Source organism: Haliotis rufescens, unplaced genomic scaffold (assembly GCF_023055435.1).
Source record: "Haliotis rufescens isolate VD_foot unplaced genomic scaffold, xgHalRufe1.0.p SCAF_9, whole genome shotgun sequence".
Lineage (NCBI taxonomy): Eukaryota > Metazoa > Mollusca > Gastropoda > Lepetellida > Haliotidae > Haliotis > Haliotis rufescens.
The window spans coordinates 21,910,017-21,937,905 of NW_025964383.1; the positions used below are offsets into that span (position 1 = coordinate 21,910,017).

General features: G+C 38.7%; 1 protein-coding gene across 1 annotated transcript in view; it reads right to left on the reverse strand.

The window, feature by feature from the left end:
• The window catches only part of LOC124120619 (collagen alpha-2(IV) chain-like), an 83,445-nt gene that overhangs the window by 48,872 nt on the left and 6,684 nt on the right, over nt 1-27,889 (reverse strand). Inside the window, exon 3 of the mRNA XM_048390704.1 lies at nt 3,273-3,365. Within this exon, the coding sequence (XP_048246661.1) occupies nt 3,273-3,365 (93 nt within the window). The remainder of the gene's footprint in view (nt 1-3,272; nt 3,366-27,889) is intronic.

Consider the following 27,889-nt stretch of genomic DNA (forward strand, 5'->3'; position numbering starts at 1 on the left):
TGCTGAGCCAGGGCCTGATACCTTGATGTGTGGAAGAGAGACATTGGAGTTCCTTATTTGTTTTACTACAGTCAGCACTATTCCAAAATATATCATTGGCTATCATAGCCACTAATCAAGTGGATGTTGTGGCTTGGGGGGGGGGGGGGGGTCTAGAGGTTTGTGTAAAATTAAGACATTAATTTGCATGACACATAACATGGCACTGCAATAACTAGTCCATTAGAAGCACTTCAGGTACTGAAGCCTAGATGTCTGTATTCAACCAAAATGAAGAATTGCACAAATCAACGTTTTTATGACGACTCTGAAAGGTCACAAGATGGCATTACTCAGCGGGAATTCTTAGACCAACATTAGCATGTGCATCAGTCAATCATCAGTGCATTCTTCAGCATGCAAGAAAGAATACTTCTGCAATTGTGTTCAAATGTTTGGACCAGAAGGAATCTTTTGGATATTATCATATGACACTGAAATATTAGGTTTATCTGAAAAGGTTAGAAGAAGAAGAAGAAGAAGAAGAAGAAGAAGATTTTTCTTTGCCTGAACATTTTGTGAATGAAATTGGTGATAATGTTTGCAAAAGGCTCTGGTGGATTTAAAAGTATTCTTAGAGATATCGTGTGCATAGCCAAGGTGGGTGATGAATATAGTTCCTGTCTCAGGTCTTTGTACAGAGGGCATTGTAACAGGAAGTGTTCCTCATGAATCCATTTGTTCAGACAGGGCAGGAATATCTAAAATAGTATATTCTAGTAAAGCTACTCTAACTAGTCTGACTCATGGGGCCTCCTCACCATTAGTGGCATATTTATATGTGTTGCTGTGAGGATGTGTGGTATCCCTGCCTAAACACTGTCATGTGGCTTGGCTAGGGAGGGAGCTGATGTTTGGCGATTACTGTGTTTATTCTGTTCTCGCTCCCCCTGGGTAATTACTGCCCACATCTCTCAAGGCAGGGGATGGTTCACCTGGCTTCAAGACAAGCAGAAACCCTCAGTATGTTGAAGAGTGTGTGAGTGAGTGAGTGAGATGGTTTCGCCCTGCTTTCAGCAATACACTCTGAATATTCAAGTAAGATGGCAAGGGACTCCAGAAATGGGCTTTACACATTGTACCCATCTGGGGAATCAAATCCAGGCCTTCAATGTGATGAGCTTTAACAGCTACCCCACCCAAAATAAGAAGCATCCTGTAAAATCTGGGCAGCAGAATTAATTCATCCCATTTACAAGATGCAGCCTGTGTGCAAGCTGTGCAGCAAAGTTTATGTCCTTCATTCAGCAAGACACTGAAGAAGCAGCAGCAGTTAAACATCACCAAGAGCAACTGCACATCCATCCTTCTTTCAGAAGGGTAGTAACAGGTGGTGAGGGGCACAGATGTGGAGAGAGAGAGAGAGAGAGAGAGGGAGGGAAGGAGGGAGGGAGGGAGAAAGAGAGAGAGTGAGGGAGGGAGGGAGAGAGGGAGAGAGAGGGAGGGAGAGAGAAAGAGAGAGAGAGTTTTGTTGTGTTAGTGAACATTTATTGCGTTGCTATTTGCACCAATATTTCCAAAGCCTTAATCTATATTAGATGTGTTACATTCACTGATAAACAAGTGTGAGTAATGTTTAGCTTCTGAAATTTATATCATTCAGGATCTTCAAGTAATTCTCTCCATCAATCAAAAAGACTGCATTAAGGCATGTTCAGATCTCTGTGTCTCAAAATGAATGCTAAAGTCAAGTGTTGTTTCCAAGGATGTTTTTTTCTTCTTGATTTTCTGTGCAGCATGGGAGAAGATTACTGAGAAGTTCCCCTGTGTTCTTGCCCTCTGATAAAGATGCTGAAAAGGGGAGGCTGTATCTACTGAGCAGCTGCTGGGCGCATCGTCTCACATGACATGCTGAATGCCCTCCATCATGTCCAATATTTTCATAGGTCAGATCTTTGAAATCAGTGCCCATAAATCAAGTTTCGATATCAGCCATTACGGATGGTATGTTAATCACAGCCTACATCAAAGATGGGCCTAGATGAACACCAAAAGTAGCAACAGAAATTTTTTTTTACTTCAATTTCATACAAATTTCCGTTCTAAATATTAAGGAAAAGTCATTGAAACAAAGATAATTCCTCAGAAATGTCACCATCTTGTTCCTCTTACCAGGGAATATATCTGCCACCTTTTCTGTAAAAGTGCCTAAATGATTCCAGGCAGCAATATTTTTTGCCAACTGTTTGTTTTCCTTCAATTGCCAGGCTTATTTGTACCTTCGATTACAAATTGTTCACTTCATTTTCTATTACAACACTTTTGACCCTAATTAGGTGAATTTGTTGACAAAGGATTAAAAAAACTTACAGCATTCTTAGGATTATAAACAACTTGACATTTTGAACAAGGCACATATCTTGTTACCAACATATTTCTTTACATTCATGCTTTTCACCACAATCCTCTCACAGTGAATCAAGTACCAGCAACCATCTGTATATGTAATGAAAGTGAAAGCCCTTGAGGCCTTTTGCTTCAAATTTGTAACACAGTAACTTCTTATCTGGTTGTCTTTGCCATCAGTAAGGCTGTACCAGAATCTGTGCATAATGAATGAAAGGCCAAGCCAAGAAATACTTTCTGGGGGGTTTATTCTCTGTGCTGGGAGGGAAGAATAACATATGTCTTCAGGTTTGGACTTGATATTAATTACCTTAAAACTCATGAAATAAAATGTATTCAGCATAAAAACAAAAAAGTTCTATGATTAATAATTCCACTCAAACAAAGCATTTTTGAAATTTTGGAATCAAAGGTGAAAAAATGAAGGCAGTCCTTCGTCAACAAAGTATTTTGATCTGGCTTTAGTGTATTTTATTCATGAAAATAGCAGCATTCCAATAGAAAAGCCTTCCATTGGAGCGCATTTACCATATTCGACATAAGCGCCCAGGGCACTCTCAAAATTAGAAATAGGGGGCTCTTATTAGAACATCATTTTTCGTGACAAAACCAGACCTGAAATATCGTCAATTTCTGACAGCCTGAAATGTTTATGTACGGCAGATAAATTTTTCCAGAATTAAATTGCCCATAATTAAGAAAGCATATGACACATGAGTGCGTATTATACACGAATAGATAAGTCTTGTGTACATTGATCAATCTGAAGGGGTGCTAAATGAGATTGTTCACTAGCCAATATATTAGCAAATATTGCCGTGGGTGCTTATTAGAGCGGGGCACTTATTATGTCAAATACGGTAACTTAATGTCAATAAGCTACTCACCCTGGAGCCTTTTTCTCCTATACATCTGCAGTTTCCTCCAGTTTGGCATCCAGCTCCACATCGTTTGGGATCGACATCACCTCTTGCTCTTTGCTGAAACAACCAATACACCAAGTTTAGTCAACAGTTACATACTACATTCACTGGGTGCTAAATAGAGTAAGGTATTGGTCACACTGCAGCATTCAAAGCAGTGCTCCATTCATTCAATATAGTGTGCTCAATTATATTCTTTGAACATGCATCCTTTTTTAGTAATCCACAAGGCAAAGGAAATCATATCTATTTCAAAGGTTGTTGTTTTTTAAATTTAAGCAAACAGACTCTTCCGCAGGAGAGACGTTTGTGAAAAAAATCCCAAGCAGTATTTTCTATAAGTAGTTAAAGAAGCATCTGCACAAATATGTCTCCTGAATTCAGTTTGTTTCATAACTTTCAACTCATCTGGTTGGTTCTGCTGAAGTCACCAATAACAAACAAGGCACAAACCAATGGACAGTCACAGCAAAGACATTCCTAACCCACTTTTTGTCTGCTAGCTCAAATTTTACAATACTTATCAATCTATCGGTTAATGATCAACCAAGTACACAGAGAGAATGCCACGATTTCACAAAGTGTCTTTACCTATACTAAAAAAAAGAGCACCAGATAGTAGAGTATATAGTTCCTTGAACAATAAATATTATTTCAATTGAGTCTTTATGTCCTCAAGAAGAAAAATCTTCACTTCTTAAATGACATTGTGTTGATTCTGTTATGTTTGACTAACCAATACCTACAACCCAACAAGCACCTGTTTCCCATGGACGCCTACAATCTATAAGGTTTAGTGTGTACAGAACACAGGAGTCAGGTAAAAAACATCCTGTTTAATGAATTGTTACATTGAAGGGCTCTTAGGTGCATCACAGATTAATGACTGCTCATCATTTGTTTGCAAACAGCGTAATATGTACACTCAGTGCTGGGAATCAAATCTGGGAGGGTAAACATGTCTTAATTATGACTGGCAAGTTATGACAAGACCAAGAGGATTTTAGAAGAGTGTTTGTACAACATCCACATTTTTAGGAAAGATGGAGAAGAAGGTGGAGGCATACAGCTCACAGTAGATGAACCCTCAATTTTAGAAAATACATAATTTTGACAAAAACAAGCAACTACATTCTCCAGTGACATCTAGACTTGCTTCATTTAGGGCCATAGCACTACAGTTAGGGTTAGGCAGTAGGGAAAATAATATGGTTCAGATACTGTAAGAATGACTAAGCTGACACGTGCCCCCAACACACAAACATTGCAACTACATCACTGGGCAAAGACTATAAGGGATGTTCAGCAATATTCCACCTATATGCATCTTCCCCAGGCAAGAGAGTTAACTGACTGTAAAAGTCCAGTTTCCGCCCTTGTCAAACTAGGCTGGAATTTCTGGTCTCAATAGAAGAGCCAGCAGTGGCTATTACAAGTTATGTCCCTTCTATGTCCCTCCTATCGACCAATCAGATTCCTCTTCTCATTTCACTTTCATTTACTTCATTGTCATAAGAAGGGACTAAATTATATCTGTGACTGTCATTGTGTTCATAATAATAACCACAGGTTTATCAGGATAATAGTCAGCCTTATTAGGCTGACATGACATAGCTGGACTATTAACTGTGGTGTTAAACACACGCTATCTCCATATTTTTTAATTTTTTATTGATAACTAAAATACTTTCAGAAAAGAAAGAAATTGAATATTTGAATGTTCTTATTCACAATAATGACGAATGCATTACAACGTAAGGTAACAGACCCTGCCATGGTCTTGGCACCTTGACATTTCACACACAACCTACACAGTGGTAAGTAGGAAATCATCACGGATAAGATCCGCCTACATTACATTGTTCAACCTTTTGTTACCCGGTGCTGATAACCCAGCTGGAGAAAAACCTTTTACTCATCGGCCTACATAGCATAACCTCCCACAAATAATAACACAAATGTTGGCCACAAGAAATCGTGACCACAGCATTCCACTGTTTGGCTGAGGCTAATGGAACATTCATCCTCAAACTGTTCTGTGTTTAAATATGACAAAAACTAAAATCTTAAGCTATTTTTAAATAGAAAGTGCAAATACCTCGGTTAGATGGTAAATGACGCCACACACACGTTATCAAGGTGAGTATACATAGCCTCATCAGAACCACAAACAGTTGCTTGTTTTGTTTCAAATTTGAACCACGGGCTTAGTTTAAAGGCTAACATGAAACTAAATGATGTGTATTGAAAAAAATTGAAATTATGTAAGAGAAAATATTACTTCAGTTGTAGATCAATATTGTATTATTTTTACTTTTTTAAATAACCATAAAACGTGCAATCTGAATGTACTACATAATTCAAAACAAACCTATGATAAAAATTGACACAAAATCAAATCCCAATTAAATGACATAAAGTCATTTCTTCAGTACTGAGTATTTATTTTATTTATTCTATTTTTTTCTGAGTGAAATGACAACATTAAAAGTGAAAATATTATGAACCAATATAAATTAACAATAAAACGAACATATTCAAATTATGTCTGAATTAATTTACAACACGTATATGTCAGTGATTTTGTGGCTGCATGTACTAGTCTGGATTTATACCGGTTTTATAGTTCTTTGCCACTGAGATACCATGCCACAGTTTAACATGGCTACCTCACTCAGACACCTTATACTGACTCCGAGCCGACCAGTCCTTCGGTTATCCCCTTAATCATGTTAATGCCGAGCGCCAGTCAGAGTAACACCACCACAATCTTTTAAAGTTTTTTGGTGTGATGTTGACAGGATTGAATCACCCAAGAAAACTCTCGGAGTGACAATACTTTTGATGTAATACCACAGATATAATTAGCAAAACGTCAACCTCAATAACAATCTTGAATGGCTCCCTAGCATGCCTAGTTACATGTTCAGAACAATATAAACTCTTTTCCCATGAAGTGTACAAATATGTTTTCCCTTAAAGAATAACAAGCAATAGAAAGGGCTGCGTGTGGATGGTAAAAGTAAATTTCCACCACCTACACGCAATAAAAGAGGCGATATTTGCTGAGGAAGTTGAAATGCTAGACGGGTGACATGGATAGTCTGTTCCACTTTTGATATATTACTCATGTGCCTCCTCCCACCCCCTGATGTGTGGGCTGACAGGCAAGTACTGAACCCCCCCCCCAATCAACACACACCTCCCCTTGTTTAACCACTGACACAGGTAGATCAGCAGTAAAGCACAATTAATATCAATCCATCACACACCAAGGCCGACAGGTTTTCTCCCTCTCCAAATCAACTTCTATTAAAGGTAAATGGAGGTATTGATATTCCTCAACCTTCACATTATATATGCATGTAGACAGTCCCATTCAACCATTTCCATGCAGCTTTAGCATGTATATGTATTGACTCTGACCCCCTCGAATGTGCATCTATATTCATATTGCTCCCCATTCCTCATAGCTACGTCCCCTACAAAATGCATCTACCCCTCCTCGGTTCATGTACCTACATGACTCCCCTCTAATGAGCACATGTTGTATAGACTCTCCCACTCACAATATCTAATATCTGATCAGCAAACATAACTCCCCCTCCCTTCCCTCCAAGTGCATTTATTTGCACATCAGCTAACATCCCCCCCCCCCCCCCTCTCTTCCTCCAAGTGCACCTATTTGCACATCACCCCCCTCCACAAATCTCGCCCTACTTCAACTTCATCTCCTGTAGCTTGGCAGCCACTGACTCACTAAGGATGTGTTGCTAGTCATTTTATCAAAGTTTAGATGTGCAGAACAGGTGAGCCTGTTTTTAAGCTGACACTGTTGTCACTAGAAAGTCAATTCTGCTGCAGCGTAGGTGGAATGTAAATAACTTAATGCTGTAAAGCAGTTTTTCAGCTGTTTCCTGTTTAACAACGACAGTTAAATGTCTCCAGTCAGCAAATTGTGCATATAATTCAATATCATGACTTTGAATTGTCTTAATGGGCAGATGATTTGTACTTAATCATTAAATTTAAAACCAAACAAATAGTATGAATTGAATTATCACAAGTAAGTCAATCATTACACTTGAAGCTTCAATTTTTTTTCCAATATGGAAATTTGAAAGAATGCAGAGGCATCTTATCATCGTGAGCCACTGCAATATCATGATGTAATGTGATTTGTTTGCTTGTTTGTTTGTTGTTTAACGCCGCACTCATTAATATTCCAGCTATATGATGGCGATCTGTAATTAATCCAGTGTGGACCAGCCAATCCTGAGCTTGACGTCATGATCATCGATCCACGCAATTGGGATGCGAATCCAGTGATTGACATCATGAGCATTGAGTCACGCAATTGGGATGCGAATCCAGTGATTGACATCATGAGCATTGAGTCACGCAATTGGGATGCAAATCCAGTGATTGACGTCATGAGCATCGATCCACTCAATTGGGATACGAATCCAGTGATTGACGTCATGAGCATCAATCCACGCAGTTGGGCCACAAATCCAGTGATTGACGTCATGAGCAACGATCCACGCAATTGGGATACGAATCCAGTGATTGACGTCATGAACATCGATCCTCGCATGCATCAACTAAGTCAGCGAGCTTGACCACTGATGTTCTGTGAACGATGATGCAGTTAAAAGCAACAAGAACTTGACTGAAAGTTTTAAAAACAGCTGATCCACCACCTTCAGTTTCCTAATTGACATTAAACTGAAATTTCCTTCCTACATTTATAAAAAAGGACATATCTTATAGACGTTTAGATACAACGTTAAATCTTTACTACAACTATAGTGAATAAAAATGACATGTAATATCTCTATATATACAATGTGTGTAATGTCTAGAATTATATTTATTACCATATGTAGATGGTTTGTACCCTGCTCTACGAGGGTGGTCTGTACAATAAATTCTTCATTCTTCATTCTTGACCTCAAAGAAGCAGTGATCATGTTTATTTATTTCAAGTCAAGTGGAAATTTCTCATGATGTCTTCCAGTTGTTCTTTATTACACAGAGCATCACATTATCCAACGTAATGTATATATCCTTGTGAACAATTAAACAGCAGTTCAGGCACTGCAGTGTTATTGGGTTCACAGAAGGTCATGCTTGCACTGAACTGAGGACTATGAAATGAGATCCCCAAAACATGGCCAAGATCACTGAGACATCATTGCTACTTCACAGATCATAAAGTAGTCATAAAGAAATCAACACATGAGTTTACAGCACATGTAGCCCTTTGACAGGGCTAGGAGATGCAGGGAGACTGACAAGTATGTAATTATACAGAAGGTGGAGCATACACATGTCATCAATACTGATGGCTGGCAGTACTGTGTACAAAATGTCTCGTCCAACATACAAGATACAAGATTTTATTGCGCCAACATTCCCAGTAGAAACATCAACATCATCTTCACCTGAGCTTACAGTACTTACGGTAATTAAACATGTATGCACTCACAAGACATCCTTAGATGTTTAGTTACTTTTTCTAAAAATTCAGGACGGTGGGGTAGCCTCATGGTGAAAGCATTCACACATCGTGCCGAAGAATCGGTTTGATTTGTGAAACCCGTTTCTAGTGTACCCTATTTACTTACTCACAAATAATATTCCAATTGAGAATGAGAAACGTTATCTCGATTCCATTCAATTTTATGACATTGTCATATCAAAAGTTTCAAAGCTACACATTAGATTATCTTTAAAAGTAAATCTTTTTATGTTCTTTGAACTGATTGGCTATGTTCATAGTGCTTAGTTTGGAGGTCAACTATTCTAGTCAAGTGGTGAAAAGGTTCATTTCTGACAGTATTACTATAATTTGATTTAATATGGTAAGCTAATCCAAATGATCTTGGAGCCTGGAAGAAATAACAATCTTTGCCAAGCTGCTTCACATCAAGAGAACGTAACCCAATTTAAGATAATTAACCTTGTGATGATATGACATATGGTGGCAATAGGTGAACCAGGGAAATATGTGAGCTTATCAGATTGTGTCATGTCTGGCTTGTTCTAGTTGTCAGAGAGCTATGTCGGGAGAGTTCCTGTTCTGCCAGTTGAAATTGAAGATGTATAGACCAAGATGAAGGATCAGACACAAGAATGATCAGCAGGAACACGGAGGAGAGGGAGCAACTTCTCCAACACTCAGGGCATTTCTGTCTACAGGAATAGAAATTCAAAACATCAACCCCAGTGAATAATAAGTCTCGTCCATCGGGAGTAAGGGGAATAATAGGGATAAAAATTATACGAATGGACCGCTGATAATCAGTGATGACACCAGGTGTTTGTGAAAAGGGTAAGTGTGTCTACTTGCAGATCCTGCTAGATGTCCAAACCCAGGTTCCATGACAGTTGAACAGCTAATTCAGAACAAAAGAATATTTTCTTTATCAACACCTCACATACTTTCATTGTTCAAGTTCCTTCAGAAAGGAGATGACGTTCAAGAGTTTCTCCAATTGAATCGAAGATATATATCTACCCCGGTATATAATTCACAGAGGAATGGATATATCAGCAAAGTTTGCTCATGAACAAAATCAAACACAGGCCATTAATATTTCCAGAACTGCTGCTACTGAACTGACAAATACCTAAGGAAGAGAATTGATGGACGTCAACTTCTTTATATTAAAGAACACGACGTTTCAGAGTATATGCTTACTCCTTCATCATTCACCTCATGATACTGAAGTTGACATCCATAATTTCTCTTCCTTATGTGTATCACTTCTAAATGCCTTTCAAAGCCTTAACCAACACCTTACAGCTACAATCTCACAGGCTTGGTTCATCATAGACTAACATATATTCTCTGAAATGAACATATCATACAGAAAAAACAGTTGTTCAGTAATCTTAATAAAAATATAATTAAAAGGGAGCCCAGTGATTCTCTTCATTTTCTGATACTGCAGTAATCTAGACTTGCCAAACATCATAGACTTGCATGGGCTGTAGTTGATATATTTGTATCAGGGTCTGTAAGACAGACTAGGTTCATCACAACAAATCAGTTTTATCCAGCCAAGCATAACCTGTGCACTCCTAAATGTTCCTTAATGCTAACGGCCTTAGTTTTCTTGGCAAGAGAACACTTCTGGAAGGTCAATGTAGTGTTGTGGATATTTTTTTGACATTTAGATATATCTTGTAAAAGTGGATGATAAAGAAATTGAAACAGTTTTCCCATGACATTTTCAGATACTCCCCTAATGAAAATACAAAGAAGGAAGAGGCGGACAGCCATGCATAGATCGATGTGATAAATTATGAGGAATGAGAATAACATTTCTGAACTTTTAACCATGGTGATCTGGACAAACTGAAGTCAGTTCCCGTATTCACCAGGTGAAATACACTATCAGCAATCCTGATATATACACCTTTCACACCTATTTTTGAGAACGGCTTCTTAGACAATGGGAGTTTTTAAGGGTCCTTGACTGCAGCATTGCAATGTTGAATGACTCATAACAGATTGTATCTGTCTGTATACAACCGCTCTTGAAGCATTTTCTGGGTAACTGAAAATAACGCCCACCGCCATGATGGTGAATCTTGTCAATTCTTATTATATTCATGGGTTGCTTAAGACAAACTCTTCACGGTTGACATTAACTAAGTCAACACCAATGTTCGTCCTGACATTCTTCTGTGTGGTGCAATCACCAGGTAACCAGGCAAAATCTCTGAGCCCCCAGGTGTGTCAATGGAGCATGGTTGAATGAACAGAAGAGGACTGCACTTGTGATCAGTGAGCTCCAACAATGGGACATGTATGTGATACCTGCCATTTCTGAAGATAATACTCAGGGGTAGGATGATACAACAATTTTTCTATCCATAGCGTATCAAGATACCTTGTTCACGATCCAATACATGTCCAATAAGCATATGCGCTTATCTGTGGCGCTCAAGCCTTTTGTTTTATAGACAGAATTGCCAAATACCTGGCACACTGACGATTTACTTGGATGAAAATATTTAGGTTTTCACTACTAATTTTCACTGCTAATTAGTGTTTGGTGTTTCAGCGAAAAAATATCATAACCCCCTTCCCATACCCCACCCCCCAAGGATCATCAAATGGTGAGAAACAAAACAATTAAGACAAAAAGTGAGCAGGGCTCACTAATACCCCTGAGTTCAACTCCAAAATATTTCTAAGTCAAACATGAAAAAAGTAATATTTCTTAGAAAATCAAAATATTGAAAAGAAACTTCGCACTGCACCCTCCTATTGGTATGGAAACTGTAACCCCAATTGGAAAAGAATCCATGATGTATGGTAGTTTTCAAGTCACAGATCACATAAATGTTGAAGTACTTTTTTTATAAGCTCACAACTTGAAAAACATCATATTTTTTCAGAAAATATGCATTTAAAAATCAAGTATGGAATCTGTTCCCTAAATCTGAAAAGAATCCATGCAGTAGTTTTCAAGTTATAGGTCGCACAAATGTTAAGAAAATCCAAATATTGAAATCAAACTTTGCACTGCACCTCTCTTAAAGGCATAAAAAGTGTTCACCAAGTTTGAAAAGAATCTATGCAGCAGTTTTTAACTTTTGGGTCTCACACATAAATGTCCTCAGAAGGACGAACAGACGGAATTCCTTAGTATAACGATAAACTCCCGCCCATTTAGGTCGGGGGTATAATAAAGTTTTACAAATTACCATATTCAATGAAGCATTACATAAGCCAAGTTTTGATGTCAGTGGTCTACTAAAGGAATAACTTATTGTCACTTGCTAAAGAATTGGTCTTGATAACGCTGACACTTCTGACTATTTTACAGTTGTCAGGGCATTGACCCTTCCATATCTAGACCACATCATGAAATGCTGAGTTAAGACAGGGAAAATGTTATACCATCTGCGATGAGGAATAGCATCTGTCATTTAACTGACATCAAACAGAGTGTTAAAACCCTACAGGAACGAGTTCTGATCTTTGTATGTAATTAGTGAGTTACCACTGCACTCTGGAGTAATCTGACCGGAAATGTGTATTTCCAGACTCTGAGGTCTGAGATGATGTGATGACTATGCTGCAGGTAGCCCCTGGACCAGTTGGACTTGCAGTCTATGCTTATTAGTTGGCACCAGAGAATTAGGCATCATGCGAATACTTGCGAATCTTCTGAAGCATGTGGATAAACCAGAATGAGTTGCTTCACAGATGTGTTCACACATAGGTGATATTTCAATGTCGAAACCAGACTTAGATTGGTTCTCACAGCGAAATACTGTATAATGGAGTCCTGTTTTGTCAAATCTTTCAAAGATCGAGATCATATTTGAGTGTCAACATGAGTGCACTAGAATAAAGAATATTTTATAAGCCTCACAGTGCCAGTGGAACATATCACTTTCAAGGCTTTCACACCGGAAGCAGACAGAAGTGCACATGGCTGTCTCCCTAAGCCCACACTTTGGGCGGTTCTGCGACTGACGAAAATTCAAGAAAATAATTTGTTTGCTTCAGTCTGAATTAACCTGCAGGAAACTGTCTTTATAAGACAATGCTTTGTGGGGCCAAGACAAAATATTCCATGGAGCTTTCGGGTATAGTTTCTAAATTTGACAAACTTTGGTTGCACTGAAACAGACAGGATTGAAACATAATGGGAACTTGCCATTGAGCCCCAGGAAACGTCTTGGTCCTTAGTTACCTGATTACACTAAGATCTGTCACTCTCAGACTTTCTTAAGCATATATACAGCTTAACCCTTAACAGCTTACAACACCAAAAACGTGATTTTTTTGTCATCTATGACCTCAATGTGGTTTGATGGCTGTATGGGGTTAGTTGGCTGAAATGTTAAATGTCAGATCATGACCCAACAAAACTACTTGCCAAAAGAAATGTATCTGGAACATATTTCAGAGAGCAACAGAGTTTGCAACAAGATACAAGATGTAGTGAGAAGAGGAAACATCAGATGTTTGAGGTGATGTAGCCATCATCAATTCCTCTTCTACCTCTGTCCATGCTGAAAGGTCTGAAGGGCAGCTCAGGGGAAATGTTAGATGTTTAGCTGTACAGAATGTAGTGGCACCTCACAGTGGAGGGAGGGGTGAAGATGTCCCAGATGTGGGGCCACAGTAGTATTTGCTGGGAGGCACATTTTACACATCTGAACTTGACTGAGGTCAAGCCCTAGGTACAGAGAGCATGCATGAACAGGAACCGGCTTTATATGAAGCAGACCCAATACCCAGCCTGGGGCTGGTGATCTCCATCCTCATCATGTTGGCTGTTTTAGGAGGGGGTGTTTCCAAATATGGGACACAAATACTTCAAATAATGAGTTAACTTAATCTGTTGGTCACGGACTCTAAATATATATATAGCATTCAGTTAACATGACCTAAATACCCAGATCTTTCAGAGTTCTAGGAACTTGGCAAACCAACAAACTCAATCATGAATGTACATTATTGCAGATGTAGTTTTGAAATGAAGTCAAAGACACTTGATGAAACACCTGCTTGGTAAGCTCTTTAGGTGAGAAGGAAGATGTGTGAAGATAATTGATGTTCAGCTTACAGATTTCAAATCAGACTGGGAAATTGACATGGGTGCGTCATCTCTATGTCATATATTATCAGACAGGGCATGTAGGAAACATGACACAGAGAATCAGACAGGGCATGTAGGAAACATGACACAGAGAATCAGACAGCGCATGTAGGAAACATGACATGGGTGCATCATCTCCATGTCACAGAGTATCAGACAGGGCATTTGGTGAAAATGACATGGGTGGGTTGTCTCCATGTCATAGTGTACTGAAAGACTTCATTGAATAAATCATCATGGCGTTAGAAAGTGAGTATGTATATATATTAGGGTGGGGGACACCAGAAATGGGCTTCACACAGTGTACCCAACTGGAGAATCAAACCCAAGTCCTCAGCGTGACAAGCAAACGCTTTAACCACGAGGCTACCCCACCACCCAAAATCCTCATGCGGAGAACAGAGATGAACAGCCAATAGGGCTTTAAAGAGATGGGATATAGAATTAATATAATGGTGCTGCAATGCAAGTTTCAGCATTGCGGTATCTCCTTTATCAATGGGGCTAACTCTAGATCACAAAATAGTGTCAGCAGGAGTGTCACAATTCACCACCGTATCAATTCATTGTAAATTTACAACTCGTGTTATCATAATCCTACCCATGTTTTGACTCATATTTCAATTTTGTATTGATTTTGAAGTACAAGGGTTTGCAATGACTTGACCTGATACTATTTGGGCAAGCTTTACCTTACCATGCTAAGTGCCTATCACAAAACAAAGAGTAAAATCTAACCACACGATAGGATTAGAACAAGACTAACTTCACCAGCGATGTCACAAACAGGGTGAAAAACTCTTGTCAGCCAGTCACATGGAATATGGACAATTTCTTCAAAAATGATGTAAGTAATACAATTCATAATGTATCGAGACTATTGTAAATATTGCTATTTGTATGGACGTGTGAGGTAGGCGTATTGTGACTGCCGCAGCCTCAGGCATGACAATACTTTAATGTTAGTCCTACCAGTCTGAAAACCACTGTATGCACCACTGTATCTCTCTACTGGCCAGGGCACCATTCCTCAAGGCGAATTTAGCGCTACAATCATTCTAAACCTATGTTAAAGTATGGGAGTTACGATCATCTTAGTGCTAATATCGCTTTATGGAACAGGGCCCAGGTAACAAACACAACCCATCTCAATTACTGATCTATCTGTGCAGAACTGGAGATCAATCTTTTGTCATATTACCAAATAAAACCCTTTCCATATTCATAAGAAATCTCTGCTAAAATCAGTCGATTGTATGAATCCGACTTTATCATGAACATGTTTATGGGTCACAATCAAACAGTTATGTAAAGGTTAGCGTATCCTGTCAAATTGTGGCATGAATCACAAACACATGCAAAAGCAAGTCAATTGTTCACCTGAAAAACATACCGTAAAATGTTTGAAAGCATTACTGAAGCCTTGAATGATGTAACCTAAATCAAGCAAGTTTTACGCAAGAGTTGTATGACGCTCTTTGAAATATTTGAATTTTTGTTGTTGTTTAACGCTGCACTCAGCAATATTACAGCTATATGACGGCGGTCTGTAAGATAATCAAGTCTGGACCAGACAATCCAGTGATTGACATCATGTGCATCGATCTAAGCAATTGGGATCGATGACACGTATCAACCAAGTCAGCTAGCCTGACCACCCGATCACGTTAGTCGCCATTCACGACAAGCATAGTCGCCTTTTACGGCAAGTATGGGTTGCTGAAGACCTATTCTACCCCGGAATCTTCACGGCAGAAATATTCGTAGAAAGTCTTGAATAATGGAAGGAGTACAGCATTAGACGGTGAGCACATAATTGTTAGACCTTTTAATATATCATATATATTAACACTATTCAAACAGAAATGTACATAATAAACACACATATGAAATTGGGAAAAAAACAAAAAACACTTGTTTTGGAAAGTCATTAATATATTAACTTCAGCAAATACTAAAGCATTAAATCTATCATTGTTACTTTGCTTTCATAAACTTGAGTCAAAGAACAAGACTGATGAAAGCTATCCCCCTTCTGTTACTCCTGTTTATTGTAAACTCGTGTTGTTGTTTTCACCCTGCAGAGAGGAAAACAGACGTTGTTTCCTAAAGCTTTCCTAACAGGATGTCCTGGCGGTTCTCTTACAAAGCTGAATATCTGTAGAGCAATCTTTGCACACACTTGTACCGCTTCATAACTTCAGGCAATAATTTTGCTTTCTTTGAAAAGTTTCCTTCATGGAAAATTCATGCCCAATTAAAGTTGGAGGCGGTTGAAAACTTACATATCTTCACTTCAACATTTTGGAAGAAATATTACATGTATTTGTTGTATTTGGGTGGGAAAATGTCATACATGTTTATGTGTCATTATTTATTATTATTAACACAAATGTTGCCAAGTCAGTGAAAACTATGCACTACTGTCAAATTTTGTTCACAAAGGCAATGACTGCTTCATAGAGTTAATTGGCAATGTCAATGAGATTCACAACAAGTCCCCACCAACATGTATGTTGACAAAAACAATGGTCTTCACAAGTTATGTCTACAGAGGAGAAGTGAACCAAGAATGTTTGAGTGACATGTGAATCCTAAAACCAGTAAGCTACTTCATGACCTCAAGGAGTTTTCAGGCCTCTACCTTAAAGCAACTTTCTGCAGGTCTCATGATCTCACAATTAACATTTCAATTGTCAAGCAGTGAATTAGCCAAGAAGACAACAAGACCCAACAAAGCTGTCCAACTTTGTTACGCAAGTACCAGGATCATGTACTGTTGAGTACAGAAGTGGGAACCTTTGCCACACAATCTAACAAACTGTCACGGCAGCACTTTGCAATGCTTTGTGCTCTCTGTGTTTGAGATAGGACAAAGGGTACATGGTAGGGTTCACTGATGGATTGCACTTCAATGATAGGAGTGTCAAGGTTTCAGTAGCTTATCCACTTCTTGCACTGCCTTGATGAGGGAAACAGATGTGGGGGCGTAACTACAATATTCCCACAAGGATCTCGCATACCAAGGGTGAGCACTCCTGGGATCATGGCTCCTTGTATACAACCATGCTCTGCTCTCTTTACACACTCAGTATATACAGGTCCGTGGGTGTGAGACCTGATCACTGACCTGATGATGGCCAAGAAGTAGCCCTGAACAAACAATTAAGAACTTGTTTTCCATATAAGGTTTCATGACTTCATGTCCTTCCCACTTCATAATGCCTTTCAAGGACTTCATCCTTTAGTTTCATCCTGATCTGCCTGATATTTCTCATCTTTATTTATTAGAGATATCTTCATAATACTTCTGTAATACCATATTCGCCATAATAAATGTCCAAAGCTTACAAAATTCACAAAGGGGCGCACTTATTAAAAGCAAACAATGAGTTAAATCTGATTCGAGATTGAGAGTGAACAAACAAAGTTCAAACGTCGATGTAAATAAAACATTTTTGATAATAGTCTCATGATAATAATATACCCCTTCTGTGTATTTACAGATTTGTGTAGAAGTTAATACAGTGATTAATACGGTGAATACGGTTTGTTTTGTGTCATGTTTTCTTATTGTTTACTGTACACAGACTACTACTAACCATTTCCACCTGTACTGACATGCATCCAACAGCACCACTATGGAAAACACAGTACAAAAGAACATTGGGGGGGGGGGGCTTAATTTTATCATGGTCTAACCTTCACCATCAAAGAGCTTAGGTTTTGAAGACAATCACCGTGGAATCAGTCCCTGTTTACAATGTTTGGGTTGTTTTCTATTCTAGCTCATGTTGGACATGAGCCACACTGCATACCAGCTTCATCTCATTTCTAGAGCAAACAAACAATATCTTCCACAAAACCTATGAACATCCCATAATTAGATCACGATAAAATAATGTCGTAGTATTGGATAACTAAAAGATTCATGATGATTTATGTTTAATTTTTTTTTAGCATACCACAGGAAAGACTTATATATATATTTCTCAATTAACTTCAATAAAATACTTCTTCCCAGTCTGACACTAAACACTAGTGGTGCAGGACATAGCATCCTGTCTGAGGGATGAGAGGTAGACAAATTTAGAGGAAGGGGAAGGTGATGGCTTGACAGATGGAAAACAGCTGACAGTAGCAGTCTTGTTGCTGTTGCTTGGTAACAGTTGTCAGGGTAACAACCAAGGATATAAAGTCAATTTAGTCTGACTAGCAGATGCTTTATTCTGTCTTATTGAAATAGTGTGCAAAAATCTGGAAAAATGACCAAAAAAAATAGAAACATGGAAGCACTAACACTTAGTCAATGAAAACATGTCTTTAAAAAAATTAATATATTTTTTTCGAAAGAACCTTTCCTCTTCTGCTGTTTTCATATGGAATCAAGCAAACTAGGTTAGTTTGATCTAGGTCATACAAGTGATAATCTATACTACTCATATAACGTCATGGAACACCTGATTCTATATTACCATAGTAATGCCATGAAAGTATAACCATAGCAATATGAGAGAATCTGGAGGTTCTTAAATTTTTTAAGCGGTATTGTTGTCAGATGCACATGACCTTATAATGAATAAAAATATTACACGGTGGAATATCATTCACTCATAATTTACTTTCATGTTATAATCCTATATGGCCACCTACTATGTTCTCTATAAAAACAGGGTACTACTTGAGACAAATACAGGTCGTTACCATGACTTTAACAAGTATTTGTCACAGAGTGACGAAATATCCCCCGCCATATACACCATAGTACCAAATATGAAGACAATCCAGCGATTAGTTCTTGAGATATTGTGGCAACACCGTTTTCCAACTCCAAAAACAGATTTGCCTGCTGTGACCTTGAAAATGGGGTCAAGGTCACCAAATCTGACAGGTGTATGCGGTGTCTGTATATACACTATAGTTCCAAATATGAAGACAATCCAGCGATTAGTTCTTGAGATATCGCGGCAACACCGTTTTCTAACTCCAAAAGCAGATTTGCCTGCTGTGACCTTGAAAATGGGGTCAAGGTCACCAAAACCGACTGGTGTCTGCGGTGTCTGTATATACACCATAGTTCCAAATATGAAGACAATCCAGTGTTTAGTTCTTGAGATATCGCGGCAACACCGTTTTCCAACTCTAAAAGCAGATTTGTCTGCTGTGACCTTGAAAATGGGATCAAGGTCACCAAAACTGACTGGTGTCTGCGGAGTCTGTATATACACCATAGTTCCAAATATGAAGACAATCCAGTGTTTAGTTCTTGAGATATCGCGGCAACACCGTTTTCCAACTCTAAAAGCAGATTTGTCTGCTGTGACCTTGAAAATGGGATCAAGGTCACCAAAACCGACTGGTGTCTGCGGAGTCTGTATATACACCATAGTTCCAAATATGAAGACAATCCAGTGTTTAGTTCTTGAGATATCGCGGCAACAAACAGGTGGGACGTACGGACGGACGGACGGACGTACGGACGGTCGTGAATACTATATCCCCCGCTTCGCGCTTTCGCGCGGCGGGGGATAATAATGCAGGAATGAATTTCAACAACAAAACACTTCATTGGCCTAAAAATTGAATTGCAATATATTGTGATACAGGTATAGGTACTGTGATACATATTGAGACTCATTAGGAACTAATGTGTTGATAGTGATTGACATGGATTGTACATGTAGATCCTATTTCCTACATACTAAAGTAAATATTACTCCTTTTGGTCAGTCGCTGACATTTTGTAGTCATGGATACAGGGGAGATAACGACATGACTGAAAAATCATTTTGTCCATCAATTTGGAAGGGTAAAGGTCATTGGTAAATGGATTTCGGTGTAGATTTTGATTAAATGATACAATAAATATCGAAATATTTTACCCAATATACTGGAACAAAGAAAACATAGTGTAATATTTATTGTGTTTAAGGTGTATTGCAGTATACCGGTAATGCCATGCAGTCCAGACCCGTGGAGACCCGGGGTAGAATAGGTCTTCAGCAACCAACGCTTGCCGTAAAAGGCGACTATGCTTGTCGTAAGAGACGCCTAACGGGATCGGTTGGTCATGCACAGTGACTTGGTTGATGCATGTCATCGTATCCCATTTGCAGGAATAGATGCACATGATGTCAATCACTGGATTGTCTGGTCCAGACTTGATTATTTACAGACTGCCGTCATATAGCTGGAATATTGCTGAGTAACAACAACAAACAAACAAACAAACAAACCATGCAGTCCTACTTTTCATACATTCCTGTTTCGTTCCATGTTTCCTAAATACAGAAGTCTCTTGCTTTCTGTACATGAACCAGAACAAAATCTCAAGCTTTATCATTTGAACTGCACTAAACTTTGTTAATCTACCATGATATATGGCTTTGAGTGATAGCATTGCCTGAAAATAGCAGCATCTATCTGACGAGGTGCAGAGAGAAGTACCATCAGCCGTATATAATGTTTCATATACAGGCTACATATCATTAATCTTTATGTGAAGATAGCAGCAGAAAGTATAAGGTTAATGATGTCCTTATAGCTTGTTTCTGCTTTGTGTCATTAATTTATGTACTGACATGTCTGATACGATCAGTAATTATGGGTTTTTTTTAGCACACAGTATGAGAGTGCACCCACTCTATTTCATGCTCAGTTGCCCCATGTTAACAATATCGTACACAGAGAAGTGGATTTACGCAAAGTGTGCACACCGGTTTTAATGTTTATAATTCCATAAATGCAAAAACATATTGAAGCCAATTCTTTTTAATGAGTATATCAACAATAATAACTTCACAGCTGCTTATTTAATCATAAACACACAAAATATACACAACCATATGATAGAATGATCATTACAGAAGCTTTTTAGGTCCATTTGGTTTTTTTGGTTTTTTCTAGCAATTTCAAGATACTAAGTTGAAATTTCAAGTTATACTTCTTTAAATTTCAACTTTGTTTGAAACTTCATGATCAATATCTGGAAATTTTAACTCAGTATGTATCTTGAAATTTAAAAGAAAAACAATTAAAAAAACAAATGGCCATAAAAGTCTTCTGTAGATCATTGCTACAATGGGAAGGAGATAGAACAACTGAAAAAGTATATTTTCCTTGGAAAGCCATCTGTAACATGTAGAGTGCACACTTAATATGGGTGATGGTTGTCTTTAAGCCAGCTCACCCAGCTCATTCCTTGCAGGATGTGCACACACTCAAACACCTTTGTAAACAAATTTAATACTGCCAAAATGAGGGTAGAGCATTGCTCAAGTCAAAGTGTCAAATTGGAAATTAAGCTGATCATCCCACGAAGCAGTATGAAATCATGTACTGGTAATTAAAATGTGTAGCCTTTGGCCCTGTTGAGCAAATCCTAAACAGCTAATACAGGGAACAAGTTTCACACTTGTGGCCATGGGAACCAGAGTGCAGAATTTGCAGGACATGAAGCACCAGACAGATCATGATAAGATAGATACTGCACAATCTGACAAGATAGATCCTAATTCAGAGAATCAGAGCTGGGAGCAGCCTGACAAGATAGATCCTAATTCAGAGAATCAGAGCTGGGTCCAGCACAGCCTGACTAGATAGATCCTAATGCAGAGAATCAGAGCTGGGAGCAGCCTGACTAGATAGATCCTGATGCAGAGAATCAGAGCTGGGTGCAGCCTGACTAGATAGATCCTAATGCAGAGAATCAGAGCTGGGTCCAGCACAGCCTGACTAGATAGATCCTGATGCAGAGAATCAGAGCTGGGAGCAGCCTGACTAGATAGATCCTGATGCAGAGAATCAGAGCTGGGAGCAGCACAGCCTGACTAGATAGATCCTAATTCAGAGAATCAGAGCTGGGAGCAGCACAGCCTGACTAGATAGATTCTGATGCAGAGAATCAGAGCTGGGTGCAGCCTGACTAGATAGATCCTGATGCAGAGAATCAGAGCTGGGTGCAGCCTGACTAGATAGATCCTAATGCAGAGAATCAGAGCTGGGTGCAGCACAGCCTGACTAGATAGATCCTGATGCAGAGAATCAGAGCTTGGAGCAGCCTGACTAGATAGATCCTAATGCAGAGAATCAGAGCTGGGTGCAGCCTGACTAGATAGATCCTAATGCAGAGAATCAGAGCTGGGTCCAGCACAGCCTGACTAGATAGATCCTAATGCAGAGAATCAGAGCTGGGTGCAACCTGACTACATACCTTTTACATCTTATAGGTCTAGAAAACTTGTTAAAGGAGGCTGAATATTTCTCTGACCTTAACGCTGATGAACGTCCTGTTTTCGCAAGGAAAAGAGCATGCACATTACAAAAAGTTCAACCTTGGCACATTTTAAATACATGTATACAGTATCCTATAATCTGTGGTAAAGTGGTTTGGAAAACCTGATTGAAATTGAAAATAAATGTTTTATTGTTTTATTGTTTTTGTCAGAATTGCATCAATGACTGGTAAGCATTGATAGCTACTTAGGAATACAGAGACTCAAGATCTTCTGTGTTATAAGATTAAATATCTTATTCAATGTAATAAGCACCCAGGACACTCTCAAAATTAGAAATAGGGGGCTATTATTAGAATATTATTTGGGTAAAAAAAAAAATTGAAAGATAAATTTCGTGGTTTATGCTGACAGCCTGATATGTTTATATACAATAGATATATTTTTCCAGTATTTAATTGCCCATAATTAAGGGTGCATATAACACACGAGTGCGTATTATACGCAAATTAAATAAGTCTTGTGTACATTTATCAATCGGAAGGAGTGATAATTGGGATTGTTCACTGGCCAATATATAAGGGCACAGTATTTACATTACCATAGTCAACAAATTGTAAGGAGTAAAAAAACAACCATGAGAACATTTCTTATGTGAAAGTGAAATGGTTAATCTCCTTCATAAAAATTTAGAGTTTTTTAATTTATTTTTTCATTCCTTTTTTGTTTATCAAGGAGCACTTAATTTACCCAGTTTCCTGTTTTCAAAACAGTTTCTTTTTACACTCATGCCCTAAAACTGCATGTTAGAAATTAATGCACCCAAGATGCACTTAACTTGCACCTATTCAGTATGGCTTGTGCATTCCACAAAGTGTCATACATGATTCTCTGAAACAAACGAGCCTTGCTATAATGGACACTGTTGTGTCAGAACTTGATTCTCAGAAAAAGGCGATCTTTGGTATAATGGTCACTGCAGTATCAAGACTTGATTCTCTAAAACAGCAGACATTTTGTAAATTACTTGTAAATTCAGTTTGTACGCTTTGAGTTTGCAGATAGAGAAAGTGCTATTTTGATCAAAGGCCAATCATGATACAGTCCCAGCCTTTTTGGCAGAGACGAGGTCACCTTTAACTGATCCAGACTTCAGACCAGCAGTTCTCCATCCTGAACGTGAATGAACTACAGCATCAACTCCTCTGCAGCTGTGGGATGTGTTGTTTCATGTAATGTATATTTCCTGAACTAGACTCGAATTCCCTGCTTCTATCTGACAATTCAATCTTCCTTAACCCATTTATGCAAACTGGCTTAAATTATCACTTCTCCCGAAGCCTCTATTTGTATACATATCAGCCTTAACCAGAATATATGATTACATGCCTACATATTTCTAGCATAGGTTATCAGTGTCACTGCACTCTAACAGGCCTCTCTACAGCTCCAACAACTGTTCCTTTGTGCTAATCGAGGACACAGAAAACACAAATATTTTCATTCTCAGCAAAAGTGTTTTTTGCAGGATAACTTATGTACATGTGACAAGTTTCTAAGAATTGGTATTTCAACCATTTCCATGACCAGCAAAACACACAAGAAACTGAATTTAGAAAAACGAGATGGCTGGTTTCCTTGCCTTAAATACAATGTCCTAGTTGACATTGATGACAAAGTGTATTTCTTAGACTGTTTTGTCCCTGGTCCTCCTTCACCATGTGTAGAAATACAGAAGTAAACAAGGAGTTAAGAATTACCGTATTTGACGTAATAAGCGTCCCACTCTAATGTGCGCCCATGGCGATATTTGCTTATATATTGGCTCGTGAACAATCCCAATTTATGATCTTTCGCCAAAATTATATTCTAATAAGAGCCCCCTATTTCTCTTTTTGAGAGCGCCCTGGGCGCTTATTACGTTGAATATGGTATATATCTTTACAGAAACCAACCACTGGCATACAGAGTTGCAGACTGATCGACATTCTTAGTTTCATAACATTTTACAACAAAAACACTTAATGGTAAACTCACCCTAACACAAACCAATCTGACAGAACTGTCATGATCAAACACTAAACTCACCCTATCACAAACCAGTCTTAGACAGAACTGTCATGATCAAACACTAAACTCACCCTATCACAAACCAGTCTTAGACAGAACTGTCATGATCCAACACTAAACTCACCCTATCACAAACCAGTCTTAGACAGAACTGTCATGATCCAACACTAAACTCACCCTATCACAAACCAGTCTTAGACAGAACTGTCATGATCCAACACTAAACTCACCTATCACAAACCAGTCTTAGACAGAACTGTCATGATCCAACACTAAACTCACCTATCACAAACCAGTCTTAGACAGAACTGTCATGATCCAACACTAAACTCACCCTATCACAAACCAGTCTTAGACAGAACTGTCATGATCAAACACTAAACTCACCCTATCACAAACCAGTCTTAGACATAACTCTAAGTCTGGAGCCCTTCATAGTGAACCCTTCTTCCAAAGGTGTCAGATTATCAATCCTCAAACTGTCTTAAGACAAGGGCAGAAAAAGTTTGACAAACAGGGTGAGAGATGTAGAAATATATGAACACTGAGGACAGCAGTGATGGTGAGAATAACTTGTACTAGACGTGAGATAAGACAAAAACAAAACACAAGGTTGTGTGTGTGTGTATTGGCAAACACAGATAGAGAGCTGTATATAGGAGTCCGAGCAGGTGTAGGGTCCCTGCCTGTACAGCACATTGCAGGCTGAGTCACTGCCTAGCGGAGAAGGCAGTGCTTGCTACCCCAGTGTGTAATCTACAACAATGGGGGGGGGGGGGGGGGGGGAAACTGGGGAGAGCTAAACTTTCAAACATGTCGTGGGTCAAAAGAGGTTTAACAACTTGTTTTCGGAGTCTGAGGTTGGTTTAGGTTTAAGACTTACAACCATTAGCATCTGTACTGATTTGTGGAGTTCCATTCAACCATGATCATTAATGATTTCACAAAATTGTACAATTTTGTTCCTGGTGATTGATAAGGATTCCCAACACACTGTCGTGCCAAGTGTCTTTATGTGAAAGAAATATTCTTGGTGCACCATCTGAGATATGGCTGCCATAAAATAACCGAGTCACACGCTCTATCAACCACCCACATTTTCACACCACTATTTAATTTCAGCATAAAGCCAACTGGGCTTCTCCTGATGAAACAGAACAACTGAAGTGCAAGTAATTTGCTATTACAACAGGATATGGGGTTGACAGCTACAATATTTCTTATACTTGTTGAGTTATAGTCGAATGTATAAGTAGCACGACACATATCCAATGTCATACACACAACAGAAAGGTTTTAAAACAAAACATCTATGACAATAGTGATGACAAATTCATGAAAAATGTCGCAAATAATGATATGTTCAACATGCGTGTTTTACACACCTATGTAAGGTAGCCGAATTTGGTTCTTGCTGAGGAATGCAAAACTGTTTCCTGAAGGTCATAGCGAACTGAGAGCCTCAAACTTTAATATCTACCACATGTCTCAGGCAGGCGGGTAAAGAGCTGACTATTCCTCCACTCTAATGCAGGGAATGGGGAACACATACTTCACTTTGGCTGCCGTTACACGCCTGTACTCACACGGCCAGACACATTAAACCTGGCCTGGTGCATTCACATACACATCGTCATAAACAATGTAACTGTTGCGGGCCTTTGTTGCATTTACACTTGGTAGGTGATAGGGTCTTGCAGAATCATTGTAGCCACACATATGCTGAATCATTGCATTCAAAATTGGGCTTCTGGTAGGGTCTTGCGGAATAATTGTATTCACACATAGATTCTGAATTATTGTATTCAAAATTGGGCTTCTGGTAGGGGTCTTGCTGAATAATTGTATTCACAAATAGATTCTGAATCATTGCATTCACACATATGCTGAATCATTAAATTCAAACAGCTGTTGAATCATTGCAACCACACAGATACAAAATCGCGGTACTGACAAGTTTTAGATTTCTATATATTCCAGGAAATTGCCCAATTCTTACCAAAAAGATGTTCTATTTCAAATAATCTTCACATTAGGCTACACTGATGCATCGCTGAATCGTCCCAACTCTAAGGAATCCTCGAACCTTTTTTTTTTAATAACATCTGGAGTATGATAGAATGGACACATGTGCATTATATAGGCTGCATTGATGGACTTCAGTAAGAAATGCATTGAAGAATGATGCTTCAATGAACATCAAAGAAAACAGCACATGCATCTAGAACCATCCCAAATACAGCTGCAGCATCAATGATGCATTCAGGAGACCGGATGCAATGACTGAAGGAGACTGGACATTTTGCCTGACGGCACCAGCAGGCCAAGCCACGTATGTGAGGGTTAGTGTGAGTAGGACTCGGTGATGGCAATCCCACTCACTATCAGAGGTATATGAAAGCCCTGACTCTGCACATTCTGACAGTGTTGTGTTTCAGAGTTGAGGGTGTTTCCTGTATGGCAGAGGTAGCCAGGGGAGGAGGCCTCTCCATCAAGCCAGCATCAAGACTCATCAGAAGGGGCTCCACACGGGGGAGGCAACTGCAACTCTTTCCTTTTTAGTGATGCTTGAAGTTGAAGAGTGTTACCGAACTAGCACTAAAGTTCAAAACTCATTAGACAGACCTATGCTTAAGGACCGACAATTTGAAATTCTGGTGGGGAAGGGTCTGGGAATTTGTATGGCGGCTATATATTTTTTTCAGTTACAGATGAAAAACTGGATATTTTTAAAATTAAAGTGAGTAATTATTGCTCAATGATGCATCACTAATCATACAGCTGTTCACAGATATTTAATCTAATCTAGGAGCCAAAATATTTTGTTTAAAATAAGCCTCTTGCAACAATGTATTTGTTGTGGCCAACAATTTCTTTTTTTTTCAACTTTTTGAAGTATAAATATTGCTTGTAAGAATTATCAGTTATTTTTTTTAATAGATCCCAGCACACCCCATTGGTCATTTCCTTAGCTATAACATATGATGTGGATCCACAATGGGGTAAAAACATGGCTTTTATCAAAATAAGAATACACAAAGTAGTTCCTTAACTTATAAAACACCAGAGGAATTTCAGGGAAGGAGTGCCGCCTCCATGGTCAAGTGGATAGAGCAACTGACCTGAGAGCGGAGGTTGGTGGTTGGATCCCCAGCCACATATTATCAAAGTGAAACAATAGTACCAGTAGTAGTTGTTACCCTGTCTGGAATTTAGCACTGATCAGCTCAGAGTCAGTAAACTGTGTCTGTGTGGGGGACACACGTTAAACCATTGCAGTGGACAACAGGATAAAACCTTCATTGGTCCAGACACACCTGCAGAGCTCCAAATAAGCTTTTGGTGTTGTGGGTATTTTACCCATGCATTTTAAAATCATTGGGTATCAGTAATTCTATCTGGGTATTCAAATTTCTGTTACCCACTAGTTTTTAAACATGTGGGTATTTAAGTTAAATATTTAAAAATACTATTCATCTAGTCCCTGCAAACTGGTGTCTTGTGGGTTCGAGAGCTTTATAGGACTCAAAAATACCGCGATACTTCCACAAGAAAGTATGATGGCAAATGATCATGATCATGAGTTTGGCAAAGTTGACGGAATGCCTGTTTATAATTTCAAAATAAGTTGCAGATTCGCTAA